The sequence below is a fragment of the Entelurus aequoreus genome, linkage group LG13, assembly GCF_033978785.1.
Source record: "Entelurus aequoreus isolate RoL-2023_Sb linkage group LG13, RoL_Eaeq_v1.1, whole genome shotgun sequence".
Classification (NCBI taxonomy): Eukaryota; Metazoa; Chordata; class Actinopteri; order Syngnathiformes; family Syngnathidae; genus Entelurus; species Entelurus aequoreus.
The window spans coordinates 44,607,060-44,624,096 of record NC_084743.1 but is presented as its reverse complement, the minus strand read 5'-3'; the positions used below and the strand labels follow the sequence as shown (position 1 = coordinate 44,624,096).

The 17,037-nt window shown below is 37.9% G+C and overlaps 1 protein-coding gene across 1 annotated transcript in view; it reads right to left on the bottom strand.

Annotated features, from left to right (window-relative positions):
• Nucleotides 1-7,117: 7,117 nt before the first annotated feature.
• Nucleotides 7,118-17,037, bottom strand: part of LOC133663433 (alpha-2-macroglobulin-like) — a 113,580-nt gene continuing 103,660 nt past the window's right edge. The window contains exons 30-37 of the mRNA XM_062067890.1: nucleotides 15,651-15,838; nucleotides 13,101-13,313; nucleotides 9,964-10,088; nucleotides 9,061-9,151; nucleotides 8,909-8,977; nucleotides 8,716-8,821; nucleotides 8,554-8,595; nucleotides 7,118-7,290 (exon numbers count right to left, since the gene is read on the bottom strand). Coding sequence (XP_061923874.1) covers nucleotides 7,283-7,290; nucleotides 8,554-8,595; nucleotides 8,716-8,821; nucleotides 8,909-8,977; nucleotides 9,061-9,151; nucleotides 9,964-10,088; nucleotides 13,101-13,313; nucleotides 15,651-15,838 — 842 coding nt within the window. The 3' untranslated portion in view covers nucleotides 7,118-7,282. The remainder of the gene's footprint in view (nucleotides 7,291-8,553; nucleotides 8,596-8,715; nucleotides 8,822-8,908; nucleotides 8,978-9,060; nucleotides 9,152-9,963; nucleotides 10,089-13,100; nucleotides 13,314-15,650; nucleotides 15,839-17,037) is intronic.

The window sequence follows — 17,037 nt, the reverse complement described above, 5'->3', positions numbered from 1 at the left end:
TATCAACTGTATGTGTTCTCAAATTCATCCGCTAACAGTGGATGACAGTGGCTCTGCTGATCTGCATAGCACCGCCGTGGCTCAAACCAGTGAGTATCCAATCACAGGACGCGTAAATGTCACAATCCATGTGAGGCCAGCTAGAAGGCCTTACTGACAGCAACTTGTGGTCTGATTGGCTATCGGAATTATCTATCATCTGTATGTGCCCGTTCACTTACAGCGCACGAACGCCTGCATTGTTGATTCTGAAGGCTTTGGGCAGATTTGGTACAGCATGGCAACATAAGCTAGCTGAATTCTGATTGGATAAAAACTCCAACCTAAAAACAACAGCACTGTAAGGAGCATAATATGACATGAAGAGAATATGCATACTTTTAGATATCTATGGAAAGTACATTAAAAATGACTTTTATCTTTAATTAATTTTCTTTAAATAACCATCCAGCTATTGATTTCTGGTAGCTGGTCAAAATAATGAATACAGAATGCGTCATTTATAAAATGTAATGTTTACGGTGAAAGACAGATTTGAGAAGTGACATTGCAGAGAATTGAACCCACATCTTGTTGAATAAAAGACAGGTGAGCAAACCATTATACCAAAAGGTCTGATGACATCACTATGTACCAGCTGGTCTATATTGATTACAAAATGGTGACCAGTTTGGATTGAGTTTGACCGCATTCTTGACTCTCTTGGCATTGGAAAAACTATTTTCATTTTCTCCCCCGATTCTGAGCTGACCACAACTCTCAAAAGCCCATATTTTCAATGGAGCTCGGGTGGTTTATGTGTTGTGGAATCTCCCAGCAAATCTGAACCACGGCCCGAAAGAGTCACGTGGTCCTGGCGGGCAGCCAATCTTTGCACGCCATCCCTTCCGGCTCCTCCCCTACATGGAGCAAGCCTTGATACGTGGAAACGCCTCCTCAATTACTCGACACACACCTCTGCACATTTCGTCCAGTGGTGTGCCGTCAGGGCCAGCAAGGCTTTCTCTGCTGGCCTAACATAACCAGAAATCATGATCATAATTAAAGATAAAAGTATTTTTTAATTTGTTTTCCCTAGATATCTAAACATATTCATATTCTCTTCATGTCATATTATGCTCCTTCCAGTGCTGTTGTTAGTTTATAGAGTTTTTATCCAATCAGAATTCAGCTAGCTTATGTTGCCATGCTGTACCAAATCTGCCAGACGCCTTAAGAATCAACAATGCGGGTGTCCTTGCACTGTGAGTGAACGGGCACATACAGTTGATAGACAATTCCGATAGCCAATCAGATCACAAGTTGTTGTCAGTAAGGCCTTCTAGCTGGCCTCACATCTATGCGTCCTGTGATTGGATACTCACTGGTTTGAGCCACGACGGTGCTATGCAGATCAGCAGAGCCACACCTGGGACCGTTAGCGGATTAATTTGAGAACACATACAGTTGATAGACAGTTGCGATAGCCAATCAGATCACAAGTAGCTTATCTAGGTAGCCTGATGTTAACGAGACTGTGATTGGATACTCACTTGTCATTCCAAAGTGAGTATCCAATCTCAAGTTGCAATTTCAATTTACTAAAGCAGGAAGTGTTGCGGTGTAGCCATACCGGGCTAGCAGAGAAATCACAGATACTCACTTTTTTAACCCACAAAGAAGGAGAACATATATTTGCAAGGCCATTTTCAAGAAGGATATTTAAAGAGAAACTACATCTTGTGAGACGATGTGGGCCAACCCCAGAAGCTAGCTCAGCTGTCCCGGCGATGAAATGGGGAAATGCCCGCCACTTCCACTCGAATCAACCGACCACGAGCGGTACCCCTGGCTTACACGGCGTCGAATGTGTGCTACTAATTGTGAGTTAAAATATTTTATTTCTTTATTTTTTCACGTTTAATATGTTTTGAGCAATTTTAATTTTGACAGTACCACATAAAACGTGTGTTAATTGCTGATGCAGGTTTTTAAATGTTTTAAATGCGCCAGAAAATAACCCATTTTGTACACTGTTGAGGTGTTTCAATGCAAGGTGTGCGTAAATGTGTTTCTGTATAGTATTTCTCCAGCAATGGTCATGTGGTGACATAAATTATGGTATTTTGAGATGTAATCATTGAAGTCGGACATCACTGAAAGCCTAGGTGGGAAACGCACGGCCCGCCACTGCTTTCATGTCAGTCCAAAATTCAGTTCTTTTAAACGAATATCTATGCAAGTCTGGTCAATGACCCAATAGAAAACGGGTAAAAAAAAATTAACATTATTAAAATGGGCAGCACGGTGAGACAGGAGTTAGTGCATGTGCCTCACAGTACGAAGGTCCTGGGTTCGATCACCTGGCACGGGGTCTTTCTGTGTGGAGTTTGCATGTTCTCCCCGTGACTGCGTGGGTTCTCCCCGGGTACTCCAGCTTCCTCCCACCTCCAAAGACATGCACCTGGGGATAGGTTGATTGGCAACACTAAATTGGCCCTAGTGTGTGAATGTGAGTGTGAATGTTGTCTGTCTATCTGTGTTGGCCCTGCGATGATGTACCCCGCCTTCTGCCCGAATGCAGCTGAGATAGGCTCCAGCACCCCATGGATTATTTAAATGATCTCATACTTCAGATTTTTGCCTTTTTTCTTAGTTCCATTCAGATCGGTGATGGCGACAAATATCAATGTCAATTCAGAACGTGCTTTCACTCATGAGCCCAAAGAAACGCTTCCTGAAAACACAGTTTGGTGGTTCACAGTCAAACAACCCAGCAGCTGTTTCGGTCACATGGTTTTGTAGAGTGACACACACGGTGATGCTTTGAGGGACACGGTATCACTCATGTGTTTCATAAGGCATCGACGCTTCAGTATCGTTTGACCCATCCTAGTTCATTCCATTTCTTTGTTCTCTGTTTGCAACACAACAGTGAATAAATAAATACATATACCATAAGTAAGTAAACACATTTTAATTATATGTACTTTGTGAACACTTGTAGTTTGAAGAGCAATTAGTTGTAGTTACTTTCCTCTCACAATTCATTGAATAATACCAAATTCTAAAAATATATATATTTTATTTGAAATTATTTGTTATACTTTTAAATCTTTATATACATTTTGTCTTTAATTTGATGCATGTTTTGTGCTAAACAAATTGATGGAAAATCTATTTTTCAATGTATTTTTTTAGTGCATAATAACAAATTTAACAACATTTATACATAAATTAACATATTTTCCTGATACGGTCGTCTCTTGCTCCATTGCAGATTTTGTTCTTTTGTTAGTATTTTGTAAGCATATTCAACAAAATTTTTCCCCTAAATTAAGTATTTCTAAGCAAACACATGTCAAAATGTACTAAACATATCAATCTTACAAGTAATATTGGCCACTTGAGACCAAACCAATCACATCATGCTGTTCAGTATTGTGGCCGCTGATTAGCTCAGCCTCAGGAAGCATTACTATATTAGATTGAAAGAGTGTGAAGGTGACTCGAGGGTATCATTTAATGTCTAGAGGACTCTCATATTGTTGAAAAACACATTTAGAAGGTTGCAAACATGTTTTTTTAATTCACTAGCTATAAAAATATTTGATTTATTGTGAATGATTCCTACTTCGCGGACATGTATTTATCGTGGTCATGTTAGGAACCAATTAACAGCATCAAACGAGAGATGACTGTACCTACATTAATAAAATATTTATATTTGGAAAAAACAGGGAATAAGCGGTAGAAAATGGATGGATGGATGGAAGTTGAGATATATTAAATTATACGAGTTACTCGCAACGGATGCCGACGAACATTTTGCACAACAATTTGAACATAATGCATGTTCTTGACTTTTACATCAATGACGTGTAAGTAGTGCCTGTACGTCATCCTGAAAACGCCAATTTTGTGTTGATGTTCGGAGTTCCAACGTCTGTGAATGCACATGTGATTGTTGAATGAGTGTGTGTGGAGATGACAGAGGCGGTGTGTAAGTTGGAGATATACGGTGTTGGACCTGAGGCCTGCCGGTGACGTATTAAGGTCCGAATAAAGTTCTAAAAAGGCGTCTGGCGTAATGATGTTTAAAAAAGGTGATCCATTTGGTTACCCGCTACTGGAAAACTGACAGCTTTATAAATAATGTTATTCCTATACAAATTCTATACAAATTTCAAGCATTTTTCAGGGCAAAAATATGTCTCTTTAGTTAAGAATCCAGGAATATTTGGGCAGTTTGCTTTGCTAAAAATATCTAGGAGTGGGCGGATCAGAATCATCTAAATACAGTACCAGTTGACCCATGGTTTTCCCAGGGAAACTACAATATTTTGCACAGCATTGACAGGCAGTAGACAGTTAAAATATGCTGGTGGAAAGATGACAATTTCCCAAATTTTCTGGAAAATGTCCCCTATTTTCAAATGTAGATGTAACAGGTATTTAAAACATACTGTAGATCAGGGGTGCCCAACTGTTTTGCCTTCAGCAATTTTAAGCGTACAGCATCTCCGTGAGTGAAGGGATTAGACCAGGGGTGTCAAACTCATTTTAGATCGGCGGCCACATGGAGAAAAATCTACTCCCAAGTGAGTAAAATCACGGCATGATAACTTAAAAATAAAGACAATTTCAATTTGTTTTCTTTGTTTAAAAATAGAACAAGCACAAATGTACAAATCATAATGTAGTTGTTTTTTTTTACACTTTTACACATGTTGGGGTTAATAATTTATTTGTCGTTATTATATTTTCTGAATAAATGATGTGAAAATGTTCATCAGTCAACTCATTGGTGTTAATTTTCAATCTATCAAGATACATTTTTTTATCAAAATGAAATTACGGGATGTTATTTATGGAGTTTGATCATTTTCCTCAACTGATGTACTAATATCATGTGGTTTATTCTGTACATATGTAGCATCATCTACAAAGATACAAATAATTGCTATTGTGACATCCAGTGGACACATTTAGAACAGCTGTTTCATTCATTCAAAAATTTCAAGTACATTTTTATATTTCGGAAACTCATCCCGCGGGCCGGATAAATCCTGTTCGCGGGCCTGATCCAGCCCTCGGGGCGTACGTTTGACACCCCTAGATTAGACTTAAGCAGCCATCTAGTAGTGGAGATTAATTAACGGTGAGCTTGGCAGACATGCCATCAATGATTTTGTAAGCTTGAAAGAGGTTATTATGAATATACATTGCATTTTGAAAACCACCCTGTGGGGGGCCAAATTTTCACCACTGGCCCCACTTTAGGCACCCCTGCCGTAGATAATATTGTGTCAGTATTGGATCAATAGATTCATTTGTTTTTTTTTTCTTTCCATATTTTTTTTAAAAAAAATCTGTTCTTATTGTGTTGGTCATATTGTTACTTTTTTGATATCCCATGATATATTGTTTACAAACTTGGGGAATAATTTATTTAACACAGGAAGGCTTTGACAGCAATAATATTTATTTTGATCATTTATCAATTATTATTTAGTTTCATTGTGTATTCACATTGCATTTGTTTTTCTTCATTACATGCAAATAAAATAAGTATGTTGTCATTATCTAATATGTGATTGAGTGGGTTTCCTCCAGAGTCCAAAACATGCACGGTTATCTTAAAACTTGAACTACAGTTGTGGTCAAAAGTTTACATACACTTGTAAAGAACATCATGTCATGGCTGTTTTGAGTTTCCAATAATTTATACAACTCTTATTTTTTTGTGATAGAGTGATTGGAGCACATACTTGTTTGTCACAATAAACATTCATAAAGTTTGGTTCTTTTATGAATTTATTATGGGTCTACTGAAAATGTGACCAAATATGCTGGGTCAAAAGTATACATACAGAAATGTTAATATTTGGTTACATGTCCCTTGGCAAGTTTCACTGCAATAAGGCACTTTTGGTAGCCATCCACAAGCTTCTGGTTGAATTTTTGACCACTCCTCTTGACAAAATTGGTGAAGTTCAGTTAAATTTGTTGGTTTTCTGACATGGACTTGTTTCTTCAGCATTGTCCACATGTTCTCAATGTAGTTTAATTCAGGACTTTGGGAAGGCCATTCTAAAACCTGAATTCTAACCTGATTTAGTCATTCCTTTACCACTTTTGACGTGTGTTTGGGGTCATTGTCCTGTTGAAACACCCAACTGCGCCCAAGACCCAACCTCCGGGCTGATGATTTTAGGTTGTCCTGAAGAATTTGGAGGTAATCCTCCTTTTTCATTGTCCAATTTACTCTCTGTAAAGCACCAGTTCCATTGGCAGCAAAACAGGCCCAGAGCATAATACTACCACCACCATGCTTGATGGTAGGGATGGTGTTCCTGGGATTAAAAGAACCAAACTTCATGACTGTTTTTTGTGACAAACAAGTATGTGCTCCAATCACTCTATCACAAAAAATAAGAGTTCTAGAAATTATTGGAAACTCAAGACAGCCCTGACATTATGTCCTTCACAAGTGTATGTAAACTTTTGACCATGACAGTACCCATTAATAATTGGATTAATTATTGGGTTGTCTCTTTTTTGTGCCAACTTTCAACCTCATTTTTTTTTTTTAGACGTTATGTGTTTTTTGGTATTTGAACATACAGGTATAGACATTTTTGGAGCTTGTTTGATATTGTCCAACATATTTGAGCAAGATGCTGAATAACTTAGTTTCAGTAGATCTAGCCCAGATCCTCACTAGATCCAGTTTGGGAAGTAGACTTCTAACATTTAGGTGAATAATGCCAAACTCAGATCTGGATTTAAAATCACAAGGGGTATTCTAGCATTTAAGATCTGGACCAGGGTTAGGTTGAACATTACCTGACAATAGGAGCAAAAGAACAATAAAACATTTCTTTTTCACCAGCATTAATGAAGGTACTGATTGAATATGTCGAACCCAAAGTCGACTTTCTGAATAAGAACAGGAAGATAACCAGCCATAAAGACTAAAACGATTGGTAAAATAAGTATAGATGTCAAGGTTCGTATCAATATTTGATCAACACTAGAATAATGAGATTGATATTTTTTCAGTTCTGCTCCCTAATTTTTTCTTTAAAAAGTACAATTTGACAAAATAAATTAGTCCATAGAAAACATATTCATGTTACCAAAACCTTTATTTCATTGTCCATATGAGTATTACACATGACAGTAGATATTCAAACAGCTCTTCACAAACAAAGGATCAACTGGGTTAATAACTACACAAACAGACATGGAGTTATACATACTGTATCAAAGAAAGGTTATTGTGATAAAGAATTTGGCTTCATGCTTCTGTAAAAGAGAAAATCACAAATGATAATCACCATATTTGCACATTAATTATAATTAATGATTGACATACATTTCGTGAATTATTTAAATTCTAAGTGAATTTGTTTACTACACAGTGGAACCCGTTTAAGTCAACGCCTCTCAAACTGGAAATTTCACATTGACATAAGAGGTTGAAGACATAAGTTGTCGTCTACATAACCAAAATCAAAAGAGAAACTAACCATTGCTTGCACGTTTACCCGTGACTTTGGTAAGAGACATAAGGAGAATAGGCGATAATAAAACATGTTTTAACTTTTACTATTACTGGTAGTTCACTTCTTGTGTTTACCATGTTCAAGTTAACTTTTTTCTAAAAGTGAATGACATGACATATTTTGCAGGAAATTTTAATGACCATGTTTGCCTTGGACATAGTGTCGGGCGATACGGCTGCAAATTGTGTCACTAAACAAGTTATACACCAAATATAGACCCGGACAAAAATAGATTAAATGTTAACATTTTTATTTCAATTGTAAGCTTCCTCTGATTATAATCCTCTCAGCGATCAAGGCAGAAAGGAAAGGTCAACAACCATGGAAAACACTCAATTAATGTTAACTAAATTCTAAAATCACATAGAATAAGCCATTTACAATAACCTCTTGAAATAAAGGTTAAAAATTAGGAATGTGTAACAAATGCTGAATAAAGTGTAACAAAATAGTGCAATGTGTGAAAATGTAAACAGAAAAATCTAGAAGAACAATGTTTTGAAGGTTTATTGACAGAAAGTTATGTGGTCTGTGTAACATTTAATTTGGTCTGTTATTCTTATTTAAGTATGGAAACAAATGTATCTTATGAAGTAATTATTATTGAACGAAATTATTATTAATAGTTATATATTATTATACACACACATATCCATATACATATATATATATAAATATTTATCAAACCTTTTATCAACACATTTTTTATTGATAACGATTACGTGTCCATCGCGATATAAACTGATATTGTTTTATCAGCCCATCCCTGCTTGGGCCCGTAAATAATTAAATACGCCCCTGGGCGGGATGTAATGCCTGCAGCAGGTTTGAAAATGAGCGCTTTCTAGACAGTTGTAGTAATAAGAAGAACATGGTGGACAATTTGGTGGACATAGACGGGTTGTCGACATAAAGAGGAACAACTTAAATGGGTTCCACTGTTAATTGTTTGGAGACTAGTAACTATGTTATACACACAGTAGTTCAAAAAAAGGGTTTTTACCTTCCATACAAGGGAACTTGTAGGCTGTTTCAGTCTGGTCACCTAAAGAAAAAAGTATTAAATGTGGTTAAAATAAGTATATTTAAATGTAAAAAAAAACTATTTAATGTAATGTGAGTTTTGTGTTCACAGTCAGAACTAAAAAGTGTGTAAATTATTTACTTGTCTGGTAATAGTCGTAGATCTTGACCACAGCTGGTTTCAGGCCCTGCACTGGGATGTCTTGTACTAACTCCAAGCTGTGGTTAATTGGTATATCCTTTGGTAGCTGTTTGACGAGAAAAACGCAACATGCAATGTCAACATTGTAAAAAAGACAATCTGGAGGTCAAATATCATCACATGGTCCTCTCACCTCATTCAGATATACGAGCACCTGGTCTTCCTTCTCCTCAACTCGATCAACCAGCAGCGATCCTTTGAGCTGCAAAGAGATCATGGCGGTGTCATTGAGACGCCGACGAATGACAACAACTCGGTCAGTAGTCTGCTGTGCTAATGACTCACTTTCTGCAAAGACTGTGGATGAGCTTTAAATCCAGATAGCAGATTGATTTCCAGGATCACCATGTTGGTGGTGCTCTCTTTCCCGCTGTATCTATGATAAAAGAACATTAAAAAAGGAAAAAGTCAGACCGGGGTCGCCTTCTGATAAATAATGCAAAGAGAACTGATTCCTGTAGATTTCCTTTGAACTATTGAGGGTTCACCACTGCACACTTAACATTTTGTCCGACAGCTTGGCATATATTGACTAACATTGAATTGATTTTAGCTAGGGATGTTACGATCAGGGTTTTATGCCCATCATCCATGTGTGGGATCGGCCGATACAAACACTGATAACATGTATAAAATATATATATTTTTTTATTTACAGTGACTGCTATTGACAGTTCAACAATATCAACACAATATCTAAACTAGTTCCTTTTTCTTTAGTTGAGCAAAACAAATAACAAAAAAAAAGGCAAAAATACTACTTTTTAAAATCATTTGGTCTTCCTGTGTCCAGGGACTAATTTCCTAAATTTGTAAACAATATTCTGAGAGAAAAAAAATATAAATCGTATTACTCTAGTATCGATCATATATATACTGATACTATCCTTGGTATCGACACCACACATTTATGCATTGATTTTCCCTCCCCTTACGTGTAGTGTACATCTACTTGTGACATTACTATCCTCTCTTTAGACTCGTATTAATCCACTTGTTAATTTCCTGTTTATATCTGCTTATTTTCTGCTGCAACGCAGTTCCATTTACACCTGGACTTCTTAAAAAGTACTAAGCACTTTTTTCTTCAGTTGTTTTAAGATAGCTCAGCAGCTAGCTTAGCTTTTAGCATGCCTGCTGTTTTATACATTTTTAAATGGTTAAGACAGGACGTTAATGATTTCTTACAGAGATTGTAGTTTTAGGATGAGTTTGGGTCTGGCAGAAACGCTTGCGCAGTCAGCTTCTGTCTGCACACTGACGGCAAGAGTCGCAACACTGGTGGGTGTCGGGATGTTGTACAGCAGAGAAAGCTGGAAGACAGTAAGTACACACAGAAGGTTAGTACAACTCTCCACATGTACTTTTGTCAAAAAACACTTTTGGGCATCTATTTACATATTCGTAACATACAGTACTAGTCTGCTTACTGAATCTAATTGTCAGTAGGGATGGGCATCCATACCCAGTTCAATAATGGCACTGGTGCCAACGAAATCTGGAGTAACCACATCGAAAAAATAGGTAGTATTGCGTCTCATTTCGGTGCTAAATGAATAAAGACTCAGCAACCTGCAGCAAGTGCTTGATGGTAATATTGTTCAAGTTGCATCTTAAAAGGGCCCTACAATGCAAAACCAACTTTTCCTACCTATTGGTACCTGCTCGGTGAAAGAAATAACGTGAGTATGTTGTGCACCGTTCTCATTGATAGGTTGGCCCTACTAGAGGATCGTGTCTGCCAGTTAGAGCAGACTAAATTCGTAACTTTAGACGCCGCGGACACGTTTGCTAGTGTTAGCTGTGGCGAACTGACTAGCCTAGTTTGTAGCAGCCCTAAACGGCCTACAAGCCACGGTGAACCGGTTGAGATGCATAATAGATTTAGCCCTTTAGCTAGTCCTACACCCCAGTCTACCGGACACCACACCTTAGTCATAGGGGACTACATCACCCGGAACATACAGCATAGAAAAACCAGCCATAATTTAGTGTATTCCCGGGGCCAGAGCTTTCACTGATGACACCCAACTTTACATGCCCCTAAAGCTGACCAACACTCCAGATTGTAGTCACTTTGAGGCGTGTCTAAATTAAATCAAACAATGGATGTCCAGCAACTTTTCGTCGTGGCTTGTGCAGCCCTTTGAGACATTTGTGGTTAAGGGCTGTAGAAGTAAACTTTGATTGATTGGAGGCATTGCGTAGATATTTATAAAATAATTTGAGTGCACGAGGAAAGATTCAGCCCACCAGTGGAAGTGGATACTTCATCCACAATTGCAATACATGAATATATATTTTGATTCCGAAGAAATGGCGATTGTTGAAGGACCGTAATTGTAATTGTTTACATGTTACGTCCATTACGTAAGTGAGTTGAAAAACTAAGCTAATGTAGAGCCAAGCTGATGTCCACGTTTCCTCCACTTAACAGCCTTAAAAAAATTTGAACCCTCTCAAATATATTACACTATACATATTTATCCATCCATCCATCTTCTTCCGCTTATCCGAGGTCGGGTCGCGGGGGCAGCAGCCTAAGCAGGGAAACCCAGACTTTCCTCTCCCCAGCCACTTCGTCCAGCTCTTCCCGGGGGATCCCGAGGCGTTCCCAGGCCAGCCGGGAGACAGTCTTCCCAACGTGTCCTGGGTCTTCCCCGTGGCCTCCTACCGGTCGGACGTGCCCTAAACACCTCCCTAGGGAGGCGTTCGGGTGGCATCCTGACCAGGGGCCGTACTTATCAAGCTTCTTAGAATTACTCCTAAGAAGTCTGCTAAGAGTTGACTTAAGAGTAAATAAATTATTCGCTGAAAGCTGCACTTAAAAGTTAGTTATCAAGCGTCTTACTCACACTTTCAGCGAAGTGTAGGACTGAATCTTAAGTGTCACACTCAGAGCTGAATTACGACATTACTATGTGCTGTAAACGGAATTTTAGGTGACGTCATTTCTGTGTCCATAGAAATGACCAATCACGGAAGGGAATCCGTTGTCTAAGAATAAAGAAATATCTTGGATATATTTAAGTGGACAATGGGAGTGTATATTTTGACAATAAACTACAAAATAATACAAAACAAACTAGTCCCCGCCGGCACTCACGCTACCGCTCCCTCTCTTCTATCGCCCACACACTCACTGACGTCACTCACCTCACGGCTACACACATACGCTACTGTCATAACATTTTCTTTCCAATTCATTAATTAGGCAACTAATTTGAAACTGGTGTGGGTGGCTCTATATATACTAGCCCACTGCAATCAAAAAGTATTAAATATGTGACAAAAATAATATCCGCTCTGTCTAAACGATACCGTTTGATCAGCTGCTCGTCATAAAAAAAAACAAAACATTGTTCCGTTCCCTGAACATCCGCGCACGTCTCTCTCGCCTCAGTGCCATCCCCTGCTGGCAACTCCTAACCACTTAAGACACCTCTGAAGGTCTCTTAAATATCGTGGAGAGTAGGAGTGATTCTTAGACTTAAGAACGTTGATAAAAAGCTTTTATTCTTAAGTTTGAGAGTAGGACTAAATTTCGTAAATTCTCAGGACTTAAGTGTAAAATGGCACTCTAAGAAGCTTGATAAGTACGGCCCCAGATGCCCTAACCACCTCAACTGGCTCCTCTCGATGTGGAGGAGCAGCGGCTTTACTTTGAGCTCCCCCCGGATGGCAGAGTCTCACCCTATCTCTAAGGGAGAGCCCCGCCACCCGGCGGAGGAAACTCATTTCGGCCGCTTGTACCCGTGATCTTGTCCTTTCGGTCATAACCCAAAGCTCATGACCATAGGTGAGGATGGGAACGTAGATTGACCGGTAAATTGAGAGCTTTGCCTTCCGGCTCAGCTCCTTCTTCACCACAACGGATCGACATATTTATATTTATCCATACATGATATTACTTTAATTAATTTTCATGTAAAAAAAACCACTACATTTTAAGGTGTGTGGACTTATTTCAATTTGTAGGAGTAGTAGTAGCAACTTCCTTGTTCATTTACAGAATCTGGTCAACTTCCTTCGTTTTCACTTTATAGAACTACGCATGCAAGTGACATCAAGGCCACAATGGGTCTTGTGCACGTTTATACTGGAGTTTGATAAAAAATCTCATTGGGGCCACTTTGGCCTGCAATATAAACATAGTCTATGTGATGTACTGCGACCTTAAGTGCCTTGAAAGGCGCCTTGCAAAATAAATGTATTATTATTATTATTATTACATGTTTTTAATAGTAGTGGTGTGGAACAATTTAAATTGTTAGTTCATACGCTTCACAAATAGATTTACAATGAAGGTTAAAGTGTTGACTGACCTGCACGGCAGCGCACGCAGATCCCGTCACTTCCACATTGTACTTTCCTGTGACATCCTTCATCAGCTGCTCCTGGTAGATCAGTTTGTTATTCTGGTTGATATCAAATGTCATCTGACCGCTGGGAGACGCCACTGTCACTTTGCTTGAACCACCTGGACTGAACACCAGAGTGGAGTAAAGAGAGAGAGCCTGGAGAGCCACCACTGTGTCCTACAACACAAACATACAGTGCCCATGTTTTAATACACACATCATTAAATACTATAATTGCATGATATGTTTGCTCCTACATTTCTGACCCTTGTCATAGAATGGGGTAAAATACAGAGTAGGCTATCCCTAAAGTCTGGACATGTAAAGTAATATACACAGAATTTGCAGGCATTATACAAAACTAGTTTTATTTAATATTAATTAATCAATTTAGAAAAACAACATATACTTTAAAAAAGTATTACATAAAGTTATAAATAAAGAATAACTAACATAACAGATTTTACATATTTTAAGTGAAATAAAGTGAATTATATTTATATATTAAGAACTCATTATCTGCATTATGCTACATTTACACCAAGGGTCTGATTTACTAAAGGTTTGCGTCTACTAAACATGTGCAAACCTGATAACACATGCATAGCTGATTTACTAAACGTGTGTAAAGTGGGTTGCGTCTCTTAAGTGAGCAGAATAAGGCATTTCTTCATGAATATGCAACATTTTAGCTGATCATCCAAACGCCCACAAAATTGGGAGGAGAAGATGCAAATATAATTATTTGGCATGCGCAATGTGATTTATCAACGCTCATCAACGTTTTGCGAGATTTACCGTTTTATTTATCACATGTCAGAAAGACGTGCAAACTGACAGTTCCAAACACGGCTGCAGGATCGAACAATGGAAAGACGAGATTCCTCTGTCTTACTTGTGTGGGTCAACATTATGGACAGGCAGAAATAAAAAAAATATTAGAAATATTGTCTATTCAGCAAAATCCTTTTATAATTGTATATCTGCAAGAGGATTTAAGGGGCTGACTAAAACAAATTAATTTGATGCGCTATTTAAAAAAAAAAAAGTTTTTTTCCACATAAAATATACATTTTTTAAATAATTCTTGTAAGAAAAAAACTTCAAGTATGCATTTTTTTTTGTTTCTTGAGCGGAGTAAGTGCAGCCTCTCTCTAATGAGCAAAACTTTGTATATAAAAAAAATTGGTGTCAATGTAGATGCATTCAAAATTATCATAAAAAGTAGTACATGTATCCTGCATGTTTGCAACATAGGAAAATGCCACATGTTAACACGAATGTGCAGTAAATGAGTGTCTCCATGGTGATGCCCCGTATCGTACACACAAAATTCTCATTTAAATAAGGCAGTCTGCACCACTTTTCAATCGTACACACACTGTTAGTACATCGCATGCAACACACCCACTAATAGTACAGCTACCCACACATAGCATAGTGTGGGTAGCACTAGGAGAAAGGTGCGTGAAGTGTCTTGCCCAAGGACACAAGGGCAGTGACTAGGATGGTGGAAGCTGGATTCGAAGAACCAGGAACCCACAAGTTTCTGGCCGTCCACTCTACCATCTGAGCCACGCCACCCAAAAGGCCAATACTGATATCAGCACGAATCATACATACTTTATATTGTAGTGTGAAATGTTAGACAATTTTTGATTAAGTGAAATTACTCAAACAGAGAACAATGTTAGGTAATTAATGGAGCCTATGAGAGTCATTCTATTCTTCCACAAAGCCCTTAAGTATAAATGTAATGTACTTACAGGCATATTCATATTAACATATTTACATATTTTGATCATTTTAAGGATACGGGGCGCATTCATTTTAAAAAAAGTAATAACTTTCACTTTTTTCTTCAACAACATCACCGATTACTACTCACTGCAGACTTCATGAGAGCCAACACACATAAAATATATTTAGGATGCCGACTGATAAAATCTTGTTATATTCCTGTTTAGATGAAGAAGGCCTCCTAATCCTCAAGAAGGGGGGTGGAACCAAGCGTCTTTGGGTCTGTCTCGCCATTTCAGGGTCTAAATTGGCTGTCAAAGTGTACCAGCTTGTCGGATTACCTCCTCATCCTTGTACTATCAAGGTGAGAAGCATTATTTATACTTTAGAATAAACTTCCACGAGCTCCGATGCGAGAAAGCAGCTCACCAGCAGATGATCTCAATAAAGCCACACAAGCTAGTGATCACAGCGCTACTATAAATAGTTTGTCTGCGTTAGCGCTTACCATAACAATTGTCATTAATACTTGGTTAATATTCAAGTCGCGAAATGTAAATGGAGTACTATTGGCGGTTTTTGGATGGTTGTTTATTGGCTTTTATGGACAGAATAGTCGACCCACAAAGAAAAACGTGTGATCGTCCTACACACGCTTGTGAATTATAGGCAAAAAAAAAAAAAAAAGTGCAGTTCCTCCTTAAGAATTTTTAAGACAAATTTCAAAATGTACTGTGCGATTTATTGTTTTCACTGTGTTAGTTGTATGTGTACCTGAGTAGAAGAGAAGCCTCCATAATAGTTCTGCTGCTTTGTCAGCCATCTGATGATGCCAGAAGCATAACCCAGGTCTTCAACGGAAGGATTGTCACTAAGTTTGGCCAGCAGCACATAGGAGCTGATCTCCACAGAGAGAGAGGCTGAGGTCTCTGATGACCTTTGAGACCAGTGTGTGAAACCACCTAAAAACACACATTTTAGGAAACATATTTATTTTACATAAAGTATACATACTGTATGTCAAATTTTCTCATGACATGTTCACAATAATCTGTAGGGCTGCAACTAACGATTAATTTGATAATCGATTAATCTGTCGATTATTACTTCGATTAATCGATTAATAATCGGATAAAAGAGACAAGCTACATTTCTATCCTTTCCAGTATTTTATTGAAAAAAAACAGCATACTGGCACCCTACTTATTTTGATTATTGTTTCTCAGCTGTTTTTACATGTTGCAGTTTATAAATAAAGGTTTATTTAAAAAAAATAAAAAAAAATAAAAAAAATAAAACAAATTTAAAAGCTTCTGCGCATGCGCATAGCATAGATCCAACGAATCGATGACTAAATTAATCGGCAACTATTTTTATAATCGATTTTAATCGATTTAATCGATTAGTTGTTGCAGCCCTAATAATCTGGTGAAAAGTTGGTTTAAAATGTTATGTAATGAGCATATACTGATATTCCTTTGATATGTAGTCATCTTGACAAATATCAAGTTTATTTTAATAGTATCTACATTTTTTTTTTGTGTTTTAATATTGGAGTAGTGAAAAAGTTAGGCCCCAATGTTAAAAAGGTTCAGGGGCCGTACTTATCAAGCTTCTTAGAATTACTCCTAAGAAGTCTGCTAAGAGTTGACTTAAGAGTAAATAAATTCTTCGCTGAAAGCTGCACTTAAAAGTTAGTTATCAAGCGTCTTACTCACACTTTCAGCGAAGTGTAGGACTGAATCTTAAGTGTCACACTCAGAGCTGAATTACGACATTACTATGTGCCGTAAACGGAATTTTAGGTGACGTCATTTCTGTGTCCATAGAAATGACCAATCACGGAAGGGAATCCCTTGTCTAAGAATAAAGAAATATCTTAGAAATATTTAAGTGGACAATGGGAGTGTATAATTTGACAATAAACTACAAAATAATACAAAACAAACAAACAAACAATATTGGCAATGAATCAAAAATAAATGTTTCCTTTTTGTTGCACCTTTCCTGCTTCCTGCTCCCAGACCGTAACAAAGAGGCAGGGGAGACACTTCTCCAGGATGTATGCTCGGGGCAACACCCTTCACTTTACCCGACAGTGGGTCTCCACAGCGGACGACTTTAGAGTGAATAATGAGTCCGGCGATTAGTTGCAAATCTT